Genomic DNA, 24,422 nt, shown 5'->3' on the forward strand with positions numbered 1-24,422 from the left:
GGAGGAGATCCTGCACTTCTATATCTCTACAGACTGTACACACAGAGGAGGAGATCCTGCACTTCTATGTCTCTATACACTGTACACAGAGGAGGAGATACTGCACTTCTATGTCTCTATGCACTGTACACACAGAGGAGGAGATCCTGCACTTCTATGTCTCTATGCATTGTACACACAGTGGAGGAGACCCTGCACTTCTATGTCTCTATACACTGTACACACAGAGGAGGAGATCCTGCACTTCTATCTCTCTATACACTGTACACACAGAGGAGGAGATCCTGCCCTTCTATATCTCTACAGACTGTACACACAGAGGAGGAGATCCTGCACTTCTATGTCTCTATACACTGTACACAGAGGAGGAGATACTGCACTTCTATGTCTCTATGCACTGTACACACAGAGGAGGAAATCCTGCACTTCTTTGTCTTTATACACTGTACACAGAGGAGGAGATCCTGTACTTCTATGTCTCTATGCACTGTACGCACAGAGGAGGAGATCCTGCACTTCTATATCTCTACAGACTGTACACACAGAGGAGGAGATCCTGCACTTCTATCTCTCTATACACTGTACACACAGAGGAGGAGATCCTGCACTTCTATATCTCTACAGACTGTACACACAGAGGAGGAGATCCTGCACTTCTATGTCTCTATACACTGTACACAGAGGAGGAGATACTGCACTTCTATGTCTCTATGCACTGTACACACAGAGGAGGAAATCCTGCACTTCTATGTCTTTATACACTGTACACAGAGGAGGAGATCCTGTACTTCTATGTCTCTATGCACTGTACGCACAGAGGAGGAGATCCTGCACTTCTACGTCTCTATGCACTGTACACACATGGAGACATGATAAAGCAGTAGTGAGCAGTCTAAACTGTAAATATAACCCTGGGGTGATACCTCTTACTTACATTTGTCTCCTGTAGTCCCTCTGCAACAAAAAAGCATTTGCTCATTTGGTGGATGATAGATAGCCCTATTACACAAGGCAATGTTGGTCTTTTAACACCCCCCCCCACCCCCCACCCCCAATGTGATAGCTAGCCAATTTCCTGTAAAGTGGCCATAAGGATTCAGCCAATGCTGGTATTACACGAGTTGTCCTTAGACCACAGTGTATTGTGTATAGTACTGATTACGTCCTTACAGCTGGTGACTCCTATGAGAAGTTCTATATTGTAAATTGACTGTGACAAACACAATTGTGTCACATGATTGACATCCACCATAGACCAAAAAGAAAATTTATGTTTATAAAGAATTCCCTAGAATTCATGAATTATATATTAGGCGCCAGGTATTGTTTTGAATCTATTTTTATCAAGGAATTTTTTTTTTTGAAAAGTAAGTGAAGTATCACAAAGCACATGGATAAATGCGGTGTGTAAATATATGCACAACATCCCAGGAAATTATCTTATATTTTTCCAAGAACTTTTCTGAAGAACACATGAGTGAGTAAAATTTTCCACTTCCTTATGATTCACAATGACCACTGTTGCTTATACAGCAGTTACAGTACTGGCTATGGTTTTTCGGAGCATTCCTTTATAAATTACTTTCATAGAAAAAAAACTTTTCATACATTTTGTAATTGCAAGAACTGACTTATTTCAAAGTCACTTGTTAGTATAAAGCTTTACTACTTTATGAAGTGTAAAACATTTTAAAGTACATGAAAAAAACTAATATTGTGAATTAAGACATCAAACATCACATTTTAAAAATGCATTCTTTTATTATGAGACTTAGGCTAGAACAGAAAGTTTGCATCAGTTTTTGATCAGATTACAACAGTTTTTGTCCCTTTTTTGTCTTCTGAGCATGCTCACTTTAAAAACCGGACGTCAAAAACCATAAGCTAACGGAAGGTCTTCAGGTCACATCTGGCATCATAGACTGTAATGTTTATTTTTACTGTAATTTAGAATTCTGTTTGTAGTCATTTTTTTGGCCAGAGAGAAAAATAGTAATGCCTAGTTCACATCAGCCTTGTGCTCCGTTGTGAAGAGTCTGTTTAAATTATGGGACTTAAGCGGAGAAAAAAAAGTCATTTTTTTCTTCCCTAAGACACCCGACAGAAACCTGACGGACCCAATAGGATATGTCAGAGCCCAGGTGGTGTCAGTTGTGCTCTGACCCATTCAAGGTAAGTTTTTCGCAAAAAGAAAAAAGAAGCCAAATGGACATTGAATGGGACAGAGTACAACGCTGATGGGAACTTAGCCTAAGTGTCACAGTTTTTGATCAGGCATAAAAAATGACCGCAAGCTAATGACAAAAATGACCCATTGGCATGAATGGTATCAGTTCATGTCAGTTTTTCTGACACTTTGCTGGACAGGGCTGGACTGACCATTCTGTCACTTTCAACCCAGTCTGGGGGCCTGGCCATGGAAAGGTGGCCTATCTACCTGACTACCTACCTACATAGCCACATACCTACCTTCCGTGCTACCTACCTATATAACTACCAAGATAGCCACCTACCTACATACATACCAGCCTGGCTACCTACCTACCTGGCCACCTACCTATATACCTACCTGCCAACGTATTTACCCACTGGGTATGGAGGGACTACCTAATAAGGGAATTTTAAAACTATTGTAGCACATCCATACCTACCTAATGGGGAAACGACCTGCTACTGTGAGGGATATACCTACTTAATAGGGCCCAATAACCCAGCCACTTTTACTGTGCGGGACACAAAGGGGGCAATTCTACAGTTTAGGGGCATATAGATGGAAATATTGTGTTTAATTTAATTGGGCACTGTCAGAATTGGTACTAATTGTATCTCCTTTTTATACCAATCCTGGCTTATAAAAAGGACCATTCGGGTTCCCCATACCATTCAGAACATAATCCAGTCCGGCTGCAGCATCATCTTTGTCCAAGCTGAAGCAAAGGCAGGGACAACGTCCAGGAAGTGAGAGTGGGATTAGCAATCCTCTGTGCTCACTCCTGTCCTGTCTATCAGACTGCAGCATGAAAACAGTGAATGCATGGTAAGTGAGGGCGGACTCAGTGCTTGCCTTAGACATGCCCCTTCTTGAGCAGTGGATGTCAGAATAAGTGAATAGAAGATCAGAGGAATCCAAAGGATAGGGGATAAGATGTCTGATCGTGGGAGTCCCTGCAGTGGAGGGTCCATGCAGCACTTGGCGTTCTGAATGAACACCGTGTTCCGGTGACAGTGGTCGTGACGTCACGCCATGCTCCCTTATGTTTCACAATGTTTTTATTGAATTTTATAAACATAAGAAATGTAACATATAACATATTATGACATCAGATGTGTCAGAGTTTACATATGAACATGCATAACAACCTTGACCGGTGGAGCATAATTGTTCATCCAAACAGTGTCATGCATATTCACAAAGGATCTATCAGGTCCAAAGGGACCTTAATTGAAATTTGAGAGCAAGAAAATAACAATAAGAAGGAAAACAATAAAACAATAAAATAGTGAGTCTCCATAACTTCTACAAAATCAATCAAAATTGCTGAATCAGGCAGTTGTCTGGTATTTGGTAGAATTCAGAATCGAGGTGTCACAAGGGTGTCACAAGGGTCAGCCGTCTTATACACTCGAAGAACCGCTCTTTTGTGTGTAGTAAGCTAAATTGTATCATAACTTAGTTTAGATAGTAAGGGTCTATGGGGGTTTATAAAGCTTAATCCAGGATTCCCATGAGGCTGTACACTCATCTCTTTTTCCCTTTTGACCAAAAAATATTAGCTCATAGTTATAATGAGATAGCAGTGTATTTATTAATTCGTTAATGTGTGGAATCTCTTTTGATTTCCATTTGGAGGCTAGTAACATTTTATATGACAAACATATGTGTACAATCGGAGTTTGTATGTTTTTTGGGAGATCTTCCAGACCCAGAAGTAATAGAAGTAATTCATCTTTAGGTTGTGAGCAATGAGGGATCAATTTCAAAATCATACTTTTTACTTCTGAAACAAAGGTAACTATGGCCGGACAAGTGAGGAAGATATGTTTTAGGGAGCCTTGTTCCCCACAATCCCTCCAACATAGTGGCGACAGGTGAGGAAAAATCAAAGATAATTTTTTAGGTGTGTAGTACCATCTATTGACAAACTTGCAATGATGTTCCCATAAATTAGCACATACTGTTGCTTTTTTTATCTTTAAGGATGTATTCAGCCATTTAGATTCAGAGAAGGATTGTCCCAAGTCGGATTCCCATCGTACCATCCCCGAATTTTTGTTTAACCATTTGTCTTCATTAAAATAGGAATAAAAGTTTTTAAGTCCCTTTTCTTTCTCCTTTACAGGATCAAGGAACCAAGTATGGAGGCTTTTTGGGAGCGAAGAATAGGATTCAGGGAATTTTTGCAAGTGCTTCTGTAGAATGTTGTAATATTTTTTATCGGATTCGGGTATTTTGTAGTTTGACTGTAATTCATCAAATGATAGCATTTTGTTGTTCCTAAGTACATCAGAGATGTATTTAATGCCCAGATCCTCCCAATGTAGAATGTTCAGTTTAGGGAGAAAGAGCTGGAGAGATTGGAGTGGTATCGGGGAGTCCATGGTACCCTCAATTTTGTCAATGTTTATAATACTCGAACTCCACACTTTTCCCGCTATTGAGAGGGTTGGGGGAATTCCAGGTCTATTAAGTAATTGGAAGCGTGATTTATTTAATAGGGTAGTGCTCCAGTTCTCTATTTTAGTAATATTTGATTCAAGCTTAACCCATGGTTTCTGTTGTTCTAGGGGTATTAGCCATTCCAGGGATTGCCTGATAATAATAGATTTATAATAGGCATGATAATTGGGTAGTCCCATTCCTCCATGTTTAAAAGATTTTTGTAATGCCACTAGGGAGACTCTGGGTTTAGACTGACCCCATATAAATGATGTCATTTGTTTATTAAGACTGTTTAGTATGTTGGCTGGCACGTAAACTGGAAGGGATCGCATAACATATAAAACCCTGGGCATAATAAACATTTTGTATATGATGGAACGACCCATCCAACTCCATTCACCTTTCGTATATTTATCTAGAGAGGATTGGAGATCTGACTTTAGGGTGGAGAAATTTGTTTTCACCATGCACGAAATGTTTTTGTTTAAGATTATGCCTAAATATTTCATTTTCGGTGGGTCCCATTGGTATAAGAAGCGTCTCATTAATTGCTCCTTGGTGGGTGGGTCAATATGAATGCTTAAAATATTAGATTTAGGTTCATTGACTTTGTAATATGTGAGTTCGCCGAATCTGTGTAGAATATTTTGTACTATCGGGAGAGAAGTGAGAGGTTCAGATAGAGATAAGATTATGTCATCTGCGAATAATCCTATTTTCTGGCTTTCTTTAGATATAGGGATGCCTTTGATGGAAAGATTGTCTCTTATCATTTTTGCTAATGGTTCTAATGAGATAAGGAATAATAATGGAGATAGGGGCAACCTTGCCTAGTTCCATTTGTTATCTGAAAAGGGACTGAAAGAATGCCATTGACCAGGACTGAGGCGCTCGGGTTGCTGTATAGGGCAAAGACGGATTTTATAATTTCATCAGGAAAGCCGAATGATTTCATTGCTTTAGACGCATAAGTCCAGTGGATCCTATCGAAAGCTTTCTCTGCATCTAATGATAAATATATGGATGGATGTTTATTTTTGTTTGACCAGTGAATTAAATCAATTATTTTCCTGACTCCATCATTTGCTTGTCTATTAATCATAAATCCTACTTGGTCATCGTGTATAATGTGGGACAGGACTAGCGAAATTCTATTAGCTAATATCCTAGCATAAATTTTCACATCATTATTTAGTAAGGATATGGGTCTAAAATTAGATGGCCATGACGGATCTTTCCCTGGTTTCGGAAGAGTCACTATAGTCGCCTCTAAAGATTCGTTAGGGAAATGTCCATTCAATTTTGATTCATTGAAGAATTGTTCCAAATAGGGGAGAAGTATGGACTCAAACGTTTTGTAATATTCTGACGTAAAACCATCTGGCCCAGGGGATTTATTTAGTTTCATGGAGGTAATGGCTTCTGATATTTCTTTTGGAGAGATAGGGTTGTTTAGTTCTGTAATGCAATTCTGTGGTAGTTGAGGGAGGTTGCATTTTTTCAAAAAGAGGTCTATTTTGTCAGGGTCTGGTTGTGTTGTTAAGGGGTCATTTGATAAGTTATATAAGGATTCATAATACTTACTAAAGGAATCTGCTATACTTTGTGGGTTTTGTATTTTTTCTTTTGTCTGTGGGTTAATCAGGTGGGGGATTCTAGCTTTAGTATTGATACCCTTCACTCTCATGGCCATCAATGAAGATGCTTTATTGTAATTACAATAATAATTGTATTTAAGTCTTTTAATCTGTTTATCAAACTTTGCGGACAATAACTCAGCTAATTTTATCCTAACTGCTTTTAGTTTTGTGTTTATATCCAAGTTCTGAGAGTGGTTCGATTTATCTTGGGATTCTAGGGTTGCTATGGATTGGAGAACTTTTTTGATGTTTTCTTTCGTGTTTCTATTGTATCTAGCAGTCTCTTGGATTAATAGCCCTCTTGCATAAGCTTTATGTGCATTCCAGAGGGTTGAGCACTTCGTAGTGGAGTTTACATTAAGCTTAAAGTATTCAGTTAAGTTTTTATAGAGTCTGTTTTTGACCTCTGGTAGGTTCATAATGTAAGAATTATTCCTCCAAATAAATTTATTCTTTGGAAAATCAGGTGTGGAGATAGTTAAGGACAAAGGGGCATGATCGGCCCACGTTATATTGCCAATAGTGCATAATTCAACATCAGAGATTGTATGAATTGTAGTTAGAAAATAATCTATTCTCGAGTAAGACTTGTGTGTCTGAGAGTAGAATGTGTAATCCCTCTCAATTCCGTGTTTACATCTCCAAATGTCGAATAGACCTTCAGTGAATAACCATTTGTTGAGTGTTAGAACTTTTCTTGAACTCTGAGAATTAGAGTCTAGTTTAAAGTCGTTTGTTAAGTTTAGGTCACCGCATATAATTAGTTTTCCTTGTTTAATCTTATTTATTTTTTTCATTAGTTTATTTAAGAACCTTATCTGGCCTGAGTTCGGGGCATATACTGATGCAATTGTGTAGTCCTTATTATTGATTGTGCAGGATACGATAATAAAGCGTCCTAGTGGATCTGTTTCTATTTGTTTCTTATGGAATGTCACAGTGTCTCTAACCAAAATCATGGAACCAGCTTTCTTCGTCGGAGCACAGGACATGAATATATTTGGAAAATGCTTATATTTAAATTTGTTGCTATCTTGATCCCTAATGTGTGTTTCTTGTATACAAATAATATCTGCATTAGATTCCTTAATGTCGTTCCATAGGAAAGTTCTACGTTTATGTGAATTTAGGCCCCTAACATTATGGCTATAAAATTTAAGCGTCATCTATCTGTGTAAGAAAATGATTTGCGTAGAGGAGGTTCTGAGTAGTAGATAATACCTTAGGGAACGTGGAGTGTAGCATTTCAGTTGTAGACGGCTGAGCACCTTGGACCACAGTATGTAGACATCATACCATAATGTCCTAAATAAGTATGGAGAAAATAGAGTGTGAACAACATAAATACAGTAGTTGTTATTAAACCAATAGAATGTGATAACTAGAATGAAAAAATAGATAACAATACAGAGCTGATTTAACATGTGCAAGTTGGGGAGAGCTTGCATCCAGCCATGCTCCCTTATGATGTAATGCCACGCCCCCTCCATGCATGTCTATGGGAGGGGGCGTGACGGTCGTCAAGCCCCCTCCCATAGACATGCATGAAGGGGGCATAGTGTAATGTCACGAGGGGGCATGGCCGTGATGTCACGATCACGGACGCCCACACCCAGCGTTCTGAACAAAATGTTCAGAATGCTGGGGCAGCGGAGTACCCCTTTAAGTAACTTTTACGAATGGTAGAATATCCTACTGAGGATCAAAACCAGAAGGTTTGTACACCATTCTATATGGGCTTTGTTTACAGTAAGTGCACTGAGACTATGGAACGTTTTGCCATATGAAGATGTAATGGCCAATTCGTTTATAATGTTTACAAGGGACCCGGAAGCCTTGAAAGCAATAATATAAGTTCTGTGCTCTAAATTGATGAACTGATTAGTTATTGGGGTTAATGGTTATTGGGGATGTCTCATCAAGGAATAATAATTTACTGTATTCTGTTAGATCACATAAAACCATAATAATTGTTCAATTGACACCCCTTAAAAAAACGCTCCTGTGTCTAGATATTGCCGTTACGTTCTTGTTATGGTGCCCCCTAGTGTTCTTTTGATTCTCTTTCAGAATGTCCACACTGGCAGAACAAGAAGCTCTGGATGCTGAAGTTCAGCTACTGAGTATGTGTGACCACCTGCACTGGACACATGAGGTGAGGGAATCAACAGAACAGCAGGGGGCGCCTTAACAAGTAAGTATCAGCAATATCTACACACAGGAGCATTTCTTTTTATGATTCCAACTGAAATATTATTTTTGGTGTATTTGTGTATTTACACAATTAAACTAATATTTATGAGGGGACAACTTAATCTCGGCTTTTATTTATTTATTTTTAATTTTTTTGAGACAGTAGACTACTAATTTATGGAGTTTTTACTTTCTTCTGTGTCAATAATGAAGGATAACAGATTGAACTTGGTGGATTTTCTAAACCTAACTTTGTTTTTTTTGTTTTTTACTGTGCAACAGTGAACTCTGCCCCACCCCCTCAGCCCAACCCTATATAAGTAGCAGGTAGCTACACAGGGCCCTTTCATTTTCTAGCAGCCTCCCAGTCTGACTGGGAGCACATGGTAAGTGAGCTTTTACACCTTGTTCACACTGGTGTGGTGCTGTGCGGCATCCATTGCTGCATGCGCGGCGCCGTGTCTGTGGGGTGGTGCGGCCCAGAGACTGGTTTGAGTGGCATTGGGGCTGCTCTGCCAGTGGGTCCTTCCCCCTGTGGGCACCTGTGTCGCGGCGGTGGTGGTCGCCGCCCAGTGCTACGCCATTTTATGCTAGGGACGTTAGGGACCCACTCTAAATAGGTGGCCTTGACGTGGCGAGTGGGCTTGTACCTTTGGATCAAAATGTATACTAACAACCTGTTCGTTTTTGAAATTATGCTGAGAAGCAATTAGATCAAAATACAAAATTGTGGATGTGCGGCCATGTCTGTTTTTTCTACCTGGATTTTCACAGTGATATTAAGATGATTTGCTTTAAATCATGCTGTACATAAAAGGGTTAATTGAAAAAAGCATACATTGTATTGTGGACAGTTACTATCTATGAACAAGGATTCGCCTACATTCCATCTGCTATGAAATTACATGGTGAAGGAGGGTAGGGTACGTCTTTAGCTGCCCATACACATTAGAAGAACTTTAGACATGCTTGCTGATTTTAGAATTAGTCGACAGTGCCATGTGTATGGGGGCATCCCGACTCTCCACTGGTGGCAGATCATGGGAGGAAGAAAAATGGAGCATGTTGAATTTTACTATGCCCGATTCTTTGTTCACTGAGGAATAGGCCACTGCCAGAGTTGCCTGCAAGTTGCTTATATGTAAGGAAAAAACTGTATATCAGCTCACCCCTTCACGTACTGCCTCCAAGATGACAAATTGGATGGGTGATTAGGAGCTCTTTATCAGATTTTATTAAATTCATTAACGGGGTACTCAGGTGAAAAACAATTCTGTTTTAAATCAACTGGTGCCAGAACGTTAAACAGATTTGTAAATTACTTCTATTTCAAAATCTTAACCCTTCCAGTACTTATCCACAGGAAGTTTTTTTCTTTTTGAATTTCCTTTCTGTCTGACCACAGAGCTCTCACCTCTGACACCTCCGTCTGTCTCAGGAACTGTCAAGAGCAGGAGAGGTTTGATATGGGGATTTGCTCCTGCTCTTGACAGTTCCTGAGACAGACAGAGGTGTCAGCAGAGAGCACTGTGGACAGACAGAAAGGAAATTCAAAAAGAAAAAAACTTCCTGTGGAGCATACTGATAAGTACTGGATGGGTTAAGATTTTGAAATAGAAGTAATTTACAAATCTGTTTAACGTTCTGGCACCAGTTGATTTAAAAATAATAGTACCCCTTTAAAAATACAGGAAAGCCATGAACAATGATAGAAAAAAAGATGACGCGTTTTGGGAAACCCTTTTTTTCAAGACATAACCTAGAAAAAAGGGGTTCCCTAAACGCACACTTTTTTTCTATCAATTTTAATGACTTTCCTGTATTTTTAACAAATGTAATAGCGTCTGAATGTTTTACCTTACAAGCTTAAAGGGGTACTCCACTGCCCCAGTGTTCGGAACATTTTGTTCATAACGCTGGGTGCGGGCTGCAGGGGTCGTGACGTCACGCCACACCCCCTCAATGCAAGTCTATGGGAGGGGGCGTGGCTGCCACCACACCCCCTCCCATAGACTTGCATTGAGGGGGTGTGGTGTGACATCACGACCCCCGCAGCCCGCACCCAGCGTTTGGAACAAAATGTTCCAAACTCTGGGGCAGTGGAGTGCCCCTTTAAGTCCTGGAAACCTCCTTCCTCCATGGAAATCTTCACAGTGCAATATCTTTATTCCTCTCTCCTCATAAAAGATGAGGGCAGTTTCACAAGGCACACCAATTGTCAATTCCTTGCTCCTTACTCATATCCAGATTTAAATAGCTACATTTATAAAGAGCAAAAGATTATCTTTAGGTATAAATTATATAGTCACAGTAAAAGAATCCATATGTTGGAAAAAATAATAGTTACTGAGGGTGGTCCGGTCCGGCTGCTGCAGAACATTAATTACAAAAATGCTCATATTTCATAAAATTAAAGGGACTTTTTGTAGCCAGACTTTTTACACCGCCCCCAACTTTACTTGGCAAAATGCCGAATATACACTTTACAATCACTTATTAGTCTATTCCACTACCACATATGACTTTCCGATGCTACAATTATGTCTTAGACTTTATTACTTCTGAATGATCAAATGCAACATATGTACCTTGTGCAGCTCCAGTGCCACGTCCACCCTCTTCGCAGTGGGTGCAGCAGTTCTATTGATCGTCCTGGCAAGGGCCCTGCTCGTTGCAGGGCTGTTCGTCAGTGAGCGAGACACTGGCCAATCAGAAGGTGGGAGCACCGGGCCAGTAAGCTGCAGCTCCGATGCGGACACCTCCTGGCAGCAGGACATTTAAACATGCTATGTATATTCATTTGGGCCCATGATAGAGACACTTTGCATCACCCACGTTCCTTGTTTCCTGTGCCTGTTTATCCTTGCTGAACTCCTGTGACCTGACCTTTGCTTGTTCCCTAGTGTTGCCTTTGTCTGATGATTTTGTACTTCGCTAATGTCTAGATTTAACCCTTAGCTTGTCCTGACTCTGTCTTTGTGATTTTCTACCTTATCTGTATCTTATCTGTATTATCAACCTGGTTTATCTGACTACTCTTAAACCCTACACAAAGTCCAGTGTGGAGACCTTTGCCTAGTTGGGGGTCTACCTTTTAGAGAAGACTGTACAAGTATGTAGGAAAAGAGGTTGGGGCAAGTGGTAGGTTGCACTTTTTTCGTACCCTGGAAGTGGCATCCAATTAATCATGCCCACAGCTCTCTTATACAGTGCCTAAGTACTATGTTCTAAGATATCCTAGTTCACCAAGTAATTAAATATTACCGTATTTACACTTTGGCAGTTTTCTTACCTTTATCTTTACCTTACCTGATGGGGCCCATATTAGAAAACAATGCCTCTCAAGAGCATCTCTCCCTTAAAGGGCTATTACCATATCCTTAACTTTGTCTTTATGTATAGAACTTGGCAGCATAATGAAGTTTGCAATTGGCTTCATGAGAGCCAACTTGGTTCTGTAAATATCTCTTCTTTTCTCCTTTCTTGTTGACAGCTGGTAGTCATGGTTCCCATCCACTAGCTCTGCTTTAGAAGCAGAGGTGACGTCACTCCCTATGTGCACATCAGGCTCCTTGCTCTCACTGCTCCTTATTTCAGCATATCCATCCGTTGAAAAACTTTTTTTTTTTTTAAATCAACTGAGGCCAGAAAGTTAAACTGATTTGTAAATTACTTCTATTAATTTTTTTTTATACTTCCAGTACTTATTAGCGGCGGTATACTACAGAGGAAATTATATTCTTTTTGGATTTCTTTTCTGTCACGACCACAGTGCTCTCTGCTGACACCTCTGTCCATGTCAGGAACTGTCCAGAGCAGGAGAAAATCCCCATAGCAAACATTTGCTGCTCTGGACAGTTCCTAAAATCGACAGAAGTGTCAGCAGAGAGCACTGTGGTCATGACAGAAAAGAAATCCAAAAAGAAAAAAATTTCCTCTGTAGTATATAGCCGCTAATAAGTACTGGAAGGATTAAGATTTTTTAATAGAAGTAATTTACAAATCTTCACATCACAAAACAGGGTAGACCTGGCACTGTATAGATTCACGTATCTCTCAGGAGGAGACACCTGTTGGCAGACAGGTGATTATGCAGCCAGCACTGAATTCGAGTGGTGTAAGTTTTGCTTCACAATCTAATGCAGACTTCAAACGTATCATGAACAAAGAGATGTGTGAACATTGGAGCACTAACCTCAGACACCAGGTAATTTCTTGTGAAGATGCTTTATTTCATGTTGCTGTACACAAGGTAGCAGGGAGGTAGACAGATGACAAGCATGCGGGTGGATGCAGCCGGTGGGCGACGGTCCGTTGTCGCGCCTTATCGCTTCGTCACGCCTGACGAAGTGCTAGGGCACGACAACGGACCGTCGCCCACCGGCTGCATCCACCCGCATGCTTGTCATCTGTCTACCTCCCTGCTACCTTGTGTACAGCAACATGAAATAAAGCATCTTCGCAAGAAATTACCTGGTGTCTGAGGTTAGTGCTCCAATGTTCAAACATCTCTTTGTTCATGATAATTTACAAATCTGTTTAACTTTCTGGCATCAGTTGATAAAAAAAAAATGTTTTCCATCAGAATACCCCTTTAAGCTAGGGCTATCAGATACAGAAGCAAAGGACTTGCCTCTGACCCCAGCCCCGTTCACCAGGAGTGGGAGAAGATGACAGCAGAGAGAGGTAATCAGGGGAGAATCAGAGAAGATGCGACTACCCCTTTAAGGGCCTTTTATATAAGGCGATTATTGGCTGAATGGGTGTTAAAGATAGAAATGAACCAGTAAAGGAGCAAAAACTCGTTCATTTACTGATTGCTCAGGTCGTGTGGCCCTAAAATGTATTGCTTGTCGGCGTCACATCTCCCCATGTAAGCAGGAAATGTGCTACCAAAAATTATGGAAGTGAACAGTCATAAAAACAATCCTGCTAGTGTTCAAACGCTGTTCACTACCAATGATTGGGTCATCTAAAGGGTCCTTTCAATGACTGTAAATCCACTTGTCAATAGGGGCTTGTATCGGGCAGCTATCTGCCCGTATAAAAGAACCCTTAGGTGTTATTGCTCACAACTTGGGGCCAGGCACAGGAATCCTGTTAGAAAGAGTAAGGGTCCTTTTACATTTTAGTGTTGATACGTAATGTTGAAAGTTGATTTGAACTCATAAACAGAGATCAACCAAAAATGCATTGTGAGGTTAGTAATCTCAAAGAAAATGGCCACTATTCAAAATGTATGGTGGATGGATCATTCAAAGTGTCCCTCCCTACTGTTTGAGGGGAGTTGGGATGGGTTAGCCAATGTATCTATGATGGGACATATCTTTTAATATTTGGTGAATAAAGGGCTTCTATATACTTGCATTGGGATTCTGTAGTTTTATTCTCTCTGACAGTCCCCAGTAATATTACACATAGTTCTCTCAACCTAATTTTCATAATTGTACATTGTGGCTCTTCTCTACTTCTTCTGGTCTGCTCAGGCACGCAGAGTCACATGTCTTCAAGAATCATTTGTGGTCTGTAGAGAAAAAACACACTACTCACGAAACACTGGACAATATCATGCATTTCCATTTGTAGGTTGTAGCCACAACTTTTCCAGAAACTAAGACTTTACTTTCCAAATGGATGAAAGACATAAAACAAGAAGCTGGATCACATAGAAAGGATAATTTGAGAAAAGAGTGAGAGGTGGAACAGATCAGAAGTGTTTTCTGGGACAAAGTCCAGTAAGTGAGGGTTGGCTAGCAATCCTCTGTGCTCTCTCCTGTCTGATAGAACAAGAGAGAGTACAGAGGAGTGCTATCAGACAGGAGAGTGCACAGAGGAGTGCTATCAGACAGGAGAGAGCACAGAGGAGTACTATCAGACAGGAGAGAGCACAGAGGAGTGCCATCAGACAGAAGAAAGCACAGAGGAGTGCTATGAGACAGGTGAGAGCACAGAGGAGTGCTATCAGACAGGAGAGAGCACAGAGGAGTACTATCAGACAGGAGAGAGCACAGAGGAGTACTATCAGACAGGAGAGAGCACAGAGGAGTGCCATCAGACAGAAGAGAGCACAAAGGAGTGCTATCAGACAGGAGAGAGAACAGAGGAGTGCTATCAGACAGGAGAGAGCACAGAGGAGTACTATCAGACAGGGGAGAGCACAGAGGAGTACTATCAGACAGGGGAGAGCACAGAGGAGTGCTATCAGACAGGAGAGAGCACAGAGGAGTCCTATCAGGCCGGAGAGAGCACAGAGGAGTGCTATCAGACAGGAGAGAGCACAGAGGAGTCCTATCAGACAGGAGAGAGCACAGAGGAGTCCTATCAGATAGGAGAGAGCACAGAAAAGTGCTATCAGACAGGAGAGAGCACAGAGGAGTACTATCAGACAGATGAAAGCACAGAGGAGTGCTATCAGACAGGAGAGTGCACAGAGGAGTCCTATCAGACAGGAGAGAGCACAGAGGAGTACTATCAGACAGGAGAGAGTACAGACAAGTACTATCAGACAAGGGAGAGCACAGAAAAGTGCTATCAGACAGGAGAGAGCACAGAGGAGTACTATCAGACAGATGAAAGCACAGAGGAGTGCTATCAGACAGGAGAGAGCACAAAGGAGTCCTATCAGACAGGAGAGAGCACAGAGGAGTACTATCAGACAGGAGAGAGTACTATCAGACAGGAGAGAGTACACAGGAGTACTGTCAGACAGGAGAGGGCATAGAGGAGTACTATCAGACAGGAGAGAGCAAAGAGGAGTCCTATTAGACAGGAGAGAGCACAGATGAGTCCTATCAGACAGGAGCACAGAGGAGTCCTATAAGACAGGAGAGGGCAGAGGAGTACTATCAGACAGGAGAGAGCACAGAGGAGTACTATCAGACAGGAGAGAGTACAGAGGAGTGCTATCAGGCAGGAGAGAGCACAGAGGAGTACTATCAGACAGGAGAGAGCACAGAGGAGTACTATCAGACAGGAGAGAGCACAGATGAGTCCTATCAGACAGGAGCACAGAGGAGTCCTATAAGACAGGAGAGGGCACAGAGGAGTACTATCAGACAGGAGAGAGCACAGAGGAGTACTATCAGACAGATGAGAGCACAGAGGAGTACTATCAGACAGGGGAGAGCACAGAGGAGTGCTGTCAGACAGGAGAGAGCACAGAGGAGTGATATCAGACAGGAGAGAGCACAGAGGAGTGATATCAGACAGGAGAGAGCACAGAGGAGTGCTATCAGACATGAGAGAGCACAGAGGAGTGCTATCAGACAGGAGAGAGCACAGAGGAGTCCTATCAGACAGGAGAGAGCACAGAGGAGTCCTATCAGACAGGAGAGAGCACAGAGGAGTCCTATCAGACAGGAGAGAGCACAGAGGAGTACTATCAGACAGGAGAGAGTACAGAGGAGTACTATCAGACAGGAGAGGGCACAGATGAGTTCTATCAGACAGGAGAGAGTACAGAGGAGTACTATCAGACAGGAGAGCGCACAGAGGAGTACTATCAGACAGGAGATAGCAAAGAGGAGTCCTATTAGACAGGAGAGAGCACAGATGAGTCCTATCAGACAGGAGCACAGAGGAGTCCTATAAGACAGGAGAGGGCAGAGGAGTACTATCAGACAGGAGAGAGCACAGAGGAGTACTATCAGACAGGAGAGAGTACAGAGGAGTGCTATCAGGCAGGAGAGAGCACAGAGGAGTACTATCAGACAGGAGAGAGCACAGAGGAGTACTATCAGACAGGAGAGAGCACAGAGGAGTCCTATCAGACAGGAGAGAGCACAGATGAGTCCTATCAGACAGGAGCACAGAGGAGTCCTATAAGACAGGAGAGGGCACAGAGGAGTACTATCAGACAGGAGAGAGCACAGAGGAGTACTATCAGACAGATGAGAGCACAGAGGAGTACTATCAGACAGGGGAGAGCACAGAGGAGTGCTGTCAGACAGGAGAGAGCACAGAGGAGTGATATCAGACAGGAGAGAGCACAGAGGAGTCCTATCAGACAGGAGAGAGCACAGAGGAGTGCTATCAGACATGAGAGAGCACAGAGGAGTGCTATCAGACAGGAGAGAGCACAGAGGAGTCCTATCAGACAGGAGAGAGCACAGAGGAGTCCTATCAGACAGGAGAGAGCACAGAGGAGTCCTATCAGACAGGAGAGAGCACAGAGGAGTACTATCAGACAGGAGAGAGTACAGAGGAGTACTATCAGACAGGAGAGGGCACAGATGAGTTCTATCAGACAGGAGAGAGTACAGAGGAGTACTATCAGACAGGAGAGCGCACAGAGGAGTACTATCAGACAGGAGAGAGCACAGAGGAGTAGTATCAGACAGGAGAGAGCACAGAGGAGTACTATCAGACAGGAGAGAGAGCAGAGGAACGGTATCAGACAGGAGAGAGCACAGATGAGTACTATCAGACAGGAGAGAGCACAGAGGAGTGTTAGCCCACCCTCACTTACTGGACTTTGTCTATGCCTGTGCTTCGGCTTGGACAAAGCCATGATTTTATAAAAAGGAAATAGCATTTTCTTAGGAAGTGTATTATAAAGGTTAATGTTTTGCCAAGATGTACAAAAAATAAAAAAGTTTTTTTCATCTGACAATGTCCATTTAAAGAAGCACTCCAGAAAAAAATCTGTCTGCTTATATAGTGTAACATAGACTATTATTAGAGAATCATGCTGAGGTTATTGCATGAGTTTTCAGCCATAATGATTACAGTTCCCTGACTTAAATTATTTCTTTGACGGACTGACTTCTCCTTATGGAGGACAAGCCCCAGCATATCACAGGCAATACTGAATTCCTAACCCCAAGGCCGTAGCCCGGGGTGCAAAAACACCTCTAATTAATCCACCTTTAAAATGTAACTTTTATTATGTATACTTATAAAAATAGAAATAAACCCAGCAAGGTGATGATTAAAATTAGGATGTCAGGTAGGATAGTACGAGTATAATTAGAGCAGTATAGCTTCAATGTCAAGGGCTCTGCAGCAGCCCAACATTCCAACACTGACACCAAATTAAAACACTAAATTGCCGCCTCTACATGTTTCGCCGTCTCCACAGCGTTTTCAAGAGGCAAAATGTGGCAAAATGTGGTTGCCACATTTTGCCTCTTGAAAACGCCACCCTGGGGTCAATTTTGGAGTTTTATCACAGGCAATATCCCCAGGCAGTACTAGAGATTATTGCATCCTTGTACTCAAAGAACCAGGCAACACCAGTCTTCAGGTATAAAATCAGAACTCTTTATTGTGGGACAAGTGTCTTCTTTTATAGGAAGGACATCACAGGGGGAAGGGTCAGTAAAGACAATACAGGTGACAGTGAGTCTGGGAGATAATCCAATAAAGGTGATTAGCTCTCCCTATACAGTGCCTTGAGTGCAAAAGGTGGAGGTGTGCAGAAGTTGGACTGTGTGCAAAAAAGAAAAGCATGTGTAGAATTAGTGCATTGTACAAAAGGTGAGCCGTGTGCAAAAAGTGGACCGTGTGCAAAATGTGAACCATTTGCAAAAGGTGTATTGTGTAAAGGAGGTGGACAGTGTGCAAAAGGTCGACAGTGTGCAAAAGGTAGACCATGTGCAAAATGGTGTATTGTGCACAGAAAGTGGACAGTGTGCAGAAGGTGTATGAAAACAGTAAATAAAAGTATTTTAACTCTGAGCTTTATGTCACTGGACAACATCAACTGAGGGGTACAAATAGCGATGTCCCAAAGTCCATCCAAGTAGGTAGGGTGACTCTAGGATCCATCACAATTTCCTAATGCTGCCTACATTTCCCATGAATCCTCTGGTTTTGCAGAGGGATGGTATAGAGTTTTATCACTGCACCTGGTCATCTAATCAGGCTGATGGTGCTGATGTTCCCCCAGGTAAACTTATTAGACTCATAAGTGGGTTCAGGTCAGTTCACATTAGTTTTGATGTATTTTCTCATTCAAAGTGTGTTTCTCTTTAGTTTTGCTCTTCTTTTTATTGCCATGAGGCGAAAGTGAGTGTGCCTCCAGCTGTTCCCGTGTGTCCTGCTCGCAGCACTAATCTGCCGATACGAGCAAGCACAGAGGGAGCTGCAAGTCGCATGCAGATGCGCAGCTCTCCAGACATCGCGGCCTCTCCCCATGCTCCCTGAGCTGGGCCTAAAGCGGCCATGATGTCTGGGGTACACTGCGCATGTGCGCGCGACTCACAGCTCCCTCTATGTTCGCTTGTAGTGATGGATTGCTGCTGCACGAAGGACACAAGGGCAGAGCTGGAGGGACACTTTAGGGATGGGCAATAGTGCATCCGCAACTTAAAATATGCTGTGGGTGTGCTACGTGTGACCCTACCCTAAGAATTACACATCTTTACAGTGATTTGCAAAACTGTTGGTAACTTTTTTTGGGAGGGGGGAAATCACAGCAAAATCTAAAAAGAAAACATGAAAACAGCTTTAGGGGAGCCAAAAAACTACTATACTGTATATCCTTATTCCATAAAAATAGCAGCAATATACAGAAGGTGTATTACTACTACATATCCTAATCCCATAGAGATAACAGCAACAGTATACAGATAGAGCTGGGGGAGGTGTATATCTGCTATATATCCTTATCCCATAGAGATGACAGCAGCAATACACTGATATAGCAGGAGGAGGGTTTATAACTAATACATATCCTGATCCTATATAGATAGAAGCAGCAGTATACAGATAGATCTGGAGGGGAGGTGTATATAATATATACCCTGATCCCATAGAAATAACAGCAGCAGTATACAGATAGAGCTGGGGGACGTGTATAACTACTACATATACTGATCCCATAGAGATAGAAGCAGCAGTACACAGAGCTGAGAGAGGAGGAATCTGGGAGCAAGCAGGATCGATCTGATAGGTGATAATGTTGCAGCAAGTCAGCTGACCCAGAACTCTGGCACATTGAGCATAGTGATTTTCTGGTGGTCAAGCTGGTAATCACATGACCTGTTACAGTAATAAGACACATGAATGGAGCTGTGCTGGAATAAAACAGATATTACTGCAGGACTAGTGATGGTGAGTGTGCATGACATTGTCTCTACAACAGTTTTTTCCCAACCAGGGTGCCTCCAGCAAAATACATGCTGGGAGTTGTAGTTTTGCAACAGCTGGAGGCACCCTGGTTGGGAAACACTGCTCTACCACATGTCCAAAGATTTTTCAAAGTGACAGAGCCCATTTAAATAAAGATTGCCATGTATACGAATATAGTAATGTGAATAGAACATTATAGTCTTGGTGATATTTAGGGCGTACTCCATTGGGGGAAAAAAAAAATTCTAATCATTTGATGCCATAAAGTTAAACAAACTTTTAAATAACTTTTTTTAAATTTTTTAAAATCAGATAGTTTTTTTGTTAAAGTTTTGTGTTTTAAACAAGGTTAAATACAAAAAAGGAAAACACCAACTCCCCCCCCCCCCCCCCACACACACACACACAAACCATGCTATCCCATGTCCACCATATAGCCAGATCCAGGACCAGCGACCGTCATGTGAGTAAAGGTAGGGTAAGCAATAACAGAAATGTAGATAGCACACAGAAAGACCACTGAGCATGCATGTATAGCGGGCACACCCACAAACAGAAAGAGACAGTGCAGCACAAATGCAACACAAAGGAAACAACCACACAAAGCAATGCAACACAAAGGAAAGGAAACAACCACACATTAAACAGAAAAGTGAGGCCGGCACCCACGGATGAAGTTAATCCCTTCTCCATCTCCAGACCTATCCACTAAGGAAGAAAAGCACCCCCCCCCCCTCAAGAATCACCTGATCTTAAATTGTGGGCACACACTTAAGGTCCCCAAATCGCCTGAAACTAGCAAGTAGCCTTACGCTTCTCGTAGATACCCCTTTCTAAGCGAACAGTCAGGGATACCCGGGCAGTAAGATCAGCAATCGTATGGTGGCTAGCCCTGATCCAGTACGGGGCAATTAATTTCCTAGCCTGATACAACACATGCAATACCCCAATCCCAACTCCAGAAGGAGTCAGAAGAGGTGTCAGCAGAGAGCACTACACAACTTCCTCTGGAGCATACAGCAGCTGATAAGTACTGGAAGGATTAAGATTTTTATATAGAAGTACTTTAAAAATCTGTTTAACTTTCTGGTACCAGTTGATTTGAATTTTTTTTTATACTGGAGTACCCCTTTAAGTAAAATAGATGATGATATGAAGGTGGAATCTCCCCGGTCCATTAACATTCTGCTAGTGTCTGAACCTCTACTTGGCAGGAAAACTAATAACATGATGCTAAAAACTGGTGTTTGCTATGTTTCTGCAGGTTTTTCTGAACTCATCTGCTTAAAGATGACAGCCGAAAAACAAATTACATTAATATTACTTCTGCAAATCCTGAGCTCTGTGGAATCGCAGGTCAACCCAGGTGAGTGCAACCGAGCTGGCAATATCAGCCATACGCCGGCCTATACTAATAGCGCTATTTACACAGTTTTTATATCCCCGCCTCAGACCTTTTCCAGCTCCTGGAGACCACATCATAAAATATCACTGATACAAGTCAATGTGCACATGCCCATTCATGTGAATTCCACGGATAATGTACATTAGATACTTCCTGCAGTACTTGGAAGGGTTCAACTCACGTGCCCGAATATAGTCGGTAATATGACCGGAGTGAATTTTTTATGCTTCAGGGACACACCCTGAATTTTTTGCAAAAACAATGGCAAAGCCTTATCCTCTTAACCCCATAAGGACCTGCCCATTATGGCCATAAAGGAGTATTCCTGTAAAAAACGTATTTTTTTTTTAAATATATATATATATATATATATATATATATATCAGCTGGCTCCAAAAAGTTAAACAAATTTGTAAATTACTTCTATTAAAAAATCTTAATCCTTTCAATAATTATCAGCTGCTGAAGTTGAGTTGTTGTTTTCTGTCTGGCAACAGTGCTCTCTGCTGACATCTCTGCTTGTCTCGGGAACTGCACAGAGTAGAAGAGGTTTGCTATGGGGATTTGCTTCTAAACTGGGCGGTTCCTGAGACACGTGTCATCAGAGAGCACTTGGACAGAAAAGAACAACTCAACTTCAGAAGCTCTTAAGTACTGAAAGGATTAATATTTTTTAATAGAAGTAATTTACAAATCTGTTTAACTTTCTGGAGCCAGTTGATATACAAAAAAAAAGTTTTTTCCTGGATAACCCCTTTAAGGACCAGGCCAATTTTATTTTTGCATTCACGTTTTTTCTTCTTCGCCTTCTAAAAATCATAACTCTTTTGTATTTCCATCCACAGACTCATATGAGGGCTTGTTTTTTGTGTGACCAATTTTACTTTGTAATGGTAACTAATAATAGATAGCAAAGTGGCACTGCTGTCAAATGATATTATGATTATACCTCCACCAAAATAAGCCGAGCTTTCAGGGGAGGACTTGATAAGGATGCAATACTTGGGGGTGCAGATGATTTGCAAAGATGCAGTACAATACCTTCAAAAATAGAATGGAGACAAATCGCACTCACCCACTGTAGTTGTGTGAAAAGAAGATATTTATTCCAGGAACATTTTCATGGTGAAGACAGGCGTGAGACATGAAGGAGCACAAGAACAAGCGACTGGTTTCATGCTGGGAGGCGCTTTCTCTAGCTCTCTTCACAAGCTAGAGAAAGCACCTCCCGGCGCAAAACAAGTCGCTTGTTCTTGTGCTCCTCCATTTCTCACGTCTGTCTTCACCATTAAAATGTTTCTGGAACAAATATCTTCTTTTCACGCAACTACAGTGGGTGAGTGCGATTTGTCTCCATTCTATTTTTGAAAGTATTGTACTTTGGAATGACATAATTTATTTTACCAATAAATGTATAGCGCAACCAAAAAAAATATATTGTTTGTGGGAAATTGAAAAGAAAACTTCAATTTAGCAAATTTTGAAAGCTTTTGTTTTCATGCTGTATACTTTACAGTAAAAGTGACATGTTTTCTTTATTCTGTGGGTCAATACGATTAAAATAATTATTATGATTATATACTATACTATAATTGGACCGCTTAAAAAAAATCTCAAACTTTTGTATCAAAATTAACATAATATGATAATTCGGGCATTTACACACTCGGTGATATCAAATATGTTTATAAAAAAAAAATTACGCTTTTTGGGATAAAATAGGAAAAAGGGGCCATTTCAATTTTTATTGGGGGAGGGGTTTTTCACATTTTGTTTAACTTTTTTTTTACACTTTTATATTCCCCATAGGGGACTATTGATAGCAATCATTAGATTGCATAATCTGAACCGTGCTATGCATAGGCATAGCACTGATCAGTATTATCGGCGATCTTCCCTGATCTGCTGCCATGTTGGATGATCGGATCCCAGCGACAGTACCGCGAGCAATCCGATCATCCATTCAACCGCCCGCAATTCTGCAAATTCCATGATCTGTACAGATCATGGCATCTGAGGGGTTAATGGTGGACATCAGTGCGATCACTGATGTCTGCCATTACCGGCAGCTCCCTGGCTGCTAATAGCAGCAGGAACCTGCTGTGCATGATGCAACCACCTGTCCGGTGCTCACGTTCATGTACATTATGTAAATGTACATCCTGGTGCGTGTACCTGTCGTCAACAAAAACTTTTTATATAATGTAGATAATATTTGTAATATACATTGGTTAAAAAAATTGTATATTTTTGTCCCTGCAGCTATTGCCTGTGTGTCTCTATAAGGAGTCCAAATACCGGAAGTGAGGGTGGACAAGCAGGGCACTGTACACCGAGGACAAGCGGGGCTCTGTACACCGAGGACAAGCAGGACAGTGTGCACTGAGGCTCTATGACATGCTCCTGGCTCATACATCAGGATGATTGACAAGCCAGGAGCCTGCACAGACCCTGCTTGTCCTGCCCTCACTTCCTGTTTTTGGACTCCTCACAGAGACTCACAGACAATAGCTGCAGGGACAGCATTTTTTCTCCTAAAAATATACACAATTTATAACCAATGTATATTACAAATATACATATAATGGTATTATCTACATTTATATAAAAAGTTTTTGTTGACAGGTACACTTTACCAACGCATCAGGATGTACGTTTATGTCCATTGTCCTTAAGGGGTTAAAGGGGTACTCCGGTGGAAAAAAAAATTCAAATCAACTGGTGCCCAGAAATAAACAGATTTGTAAATAACTTTTATTAAAAAATCTTAATCCTTCCAGTACTTATCAGCTGCTGTATACTACAGAAGACGTTGTGTAGTTCTTTCCAGTCGGACCACAGTGCTCTCTGCTGACACCTCTGTCCATATCAGGAACCGTCCAGAGCAGGATAGGTTTGCTATGGGGATTTGCTCCTACTAGGGACAGTTCCCAACATGGACAGAGGTATCAGCAGGGAGCACTGTGGTCAGACAGAAAAGAACAACTCAACTTCCTCTAGAACATACATCAGATGAAAGCTTTGACTGTCCAGGCATGCTTTGAGTTGTTGTTTTGCAACAGCTGGAGGCACATGTTTGGTGAAACCCCATGTTACAGCATTGTTGCTGCAGGCTGTGTTCCTTCTGAAGCCTTGTCAATCACCCCTCTTGTGTCCATGACCCTTGGACACGCTGATGTTGCTGTGGGACTCATCAGTGTCCCAGGAGGTATGGGGACCCCTAGTGGTTTGATTTTCAAAGGCAGTTTTCTTTAATAAAATGTGAAACTTTTTAAAGAAATCTATTAGAAAAACTATTGTTTTGCCAAGATGTACAACATATAACAATAATTTATATCTGACTGCGCATAGAAAATTGTTGGTAAGGTTTTAGACTAAGTTATATAATATAGTCCACTATAAGAATAAATATTTGATCAGTATAATATTAACACATAGAAGCATACATTAT

The 24,422-nt window shown here is 41.5% G+C and overlaps 1 protein-coding gene across 4 annotated transcripts in view; it reads left to right on the forward strand.

The window, feature by feature from the left end:
• The window catches only part of DDR2 (discoidin domain receptor tyrosine kinase 2), a 106,954-nt gene that overhangs the window by 24,325 nt on the left and 58,207 nt on the right, over positions 1-24,422 (forward strand). For 2 of the 4 annotated variants that reach the window (XM_056523570.1, XM_056523572.1), the window contains exon 3: positions 20,831-20,932. The exons of 1 other annotated variant lie outside the window; for it this stretch is intronic. In XM_056523570.1, the coding sequence (XP_056379545.1) occupies positions 20,857-20,932 (76 nt within the window). In that variant the 5' untranslated portion in view covers positions 20,831-20,856. Of the gene's footprint in view, positions 1-8,370; positions 8,495-20,830; positions 20,933-24,422 lie in introns of all 4 variants that reach the window. One more of the 4 variants, XM_056523571.1, reaches the window with a different exon arrangement.

The sequence above is a fragment of the Hyla sarda genome, chromosome 6, assembly GCF_029499605.1.
Source record: "Hyla sarda isolate aHylSar1 chromosome 6, aHylSar1.hap1, whole genome shotgun sequence".
NCBI lineage: Eukaryota > Metazoa > Chordata > Amphibia > Anura > Hylidae > Hyla > Hyla sarda.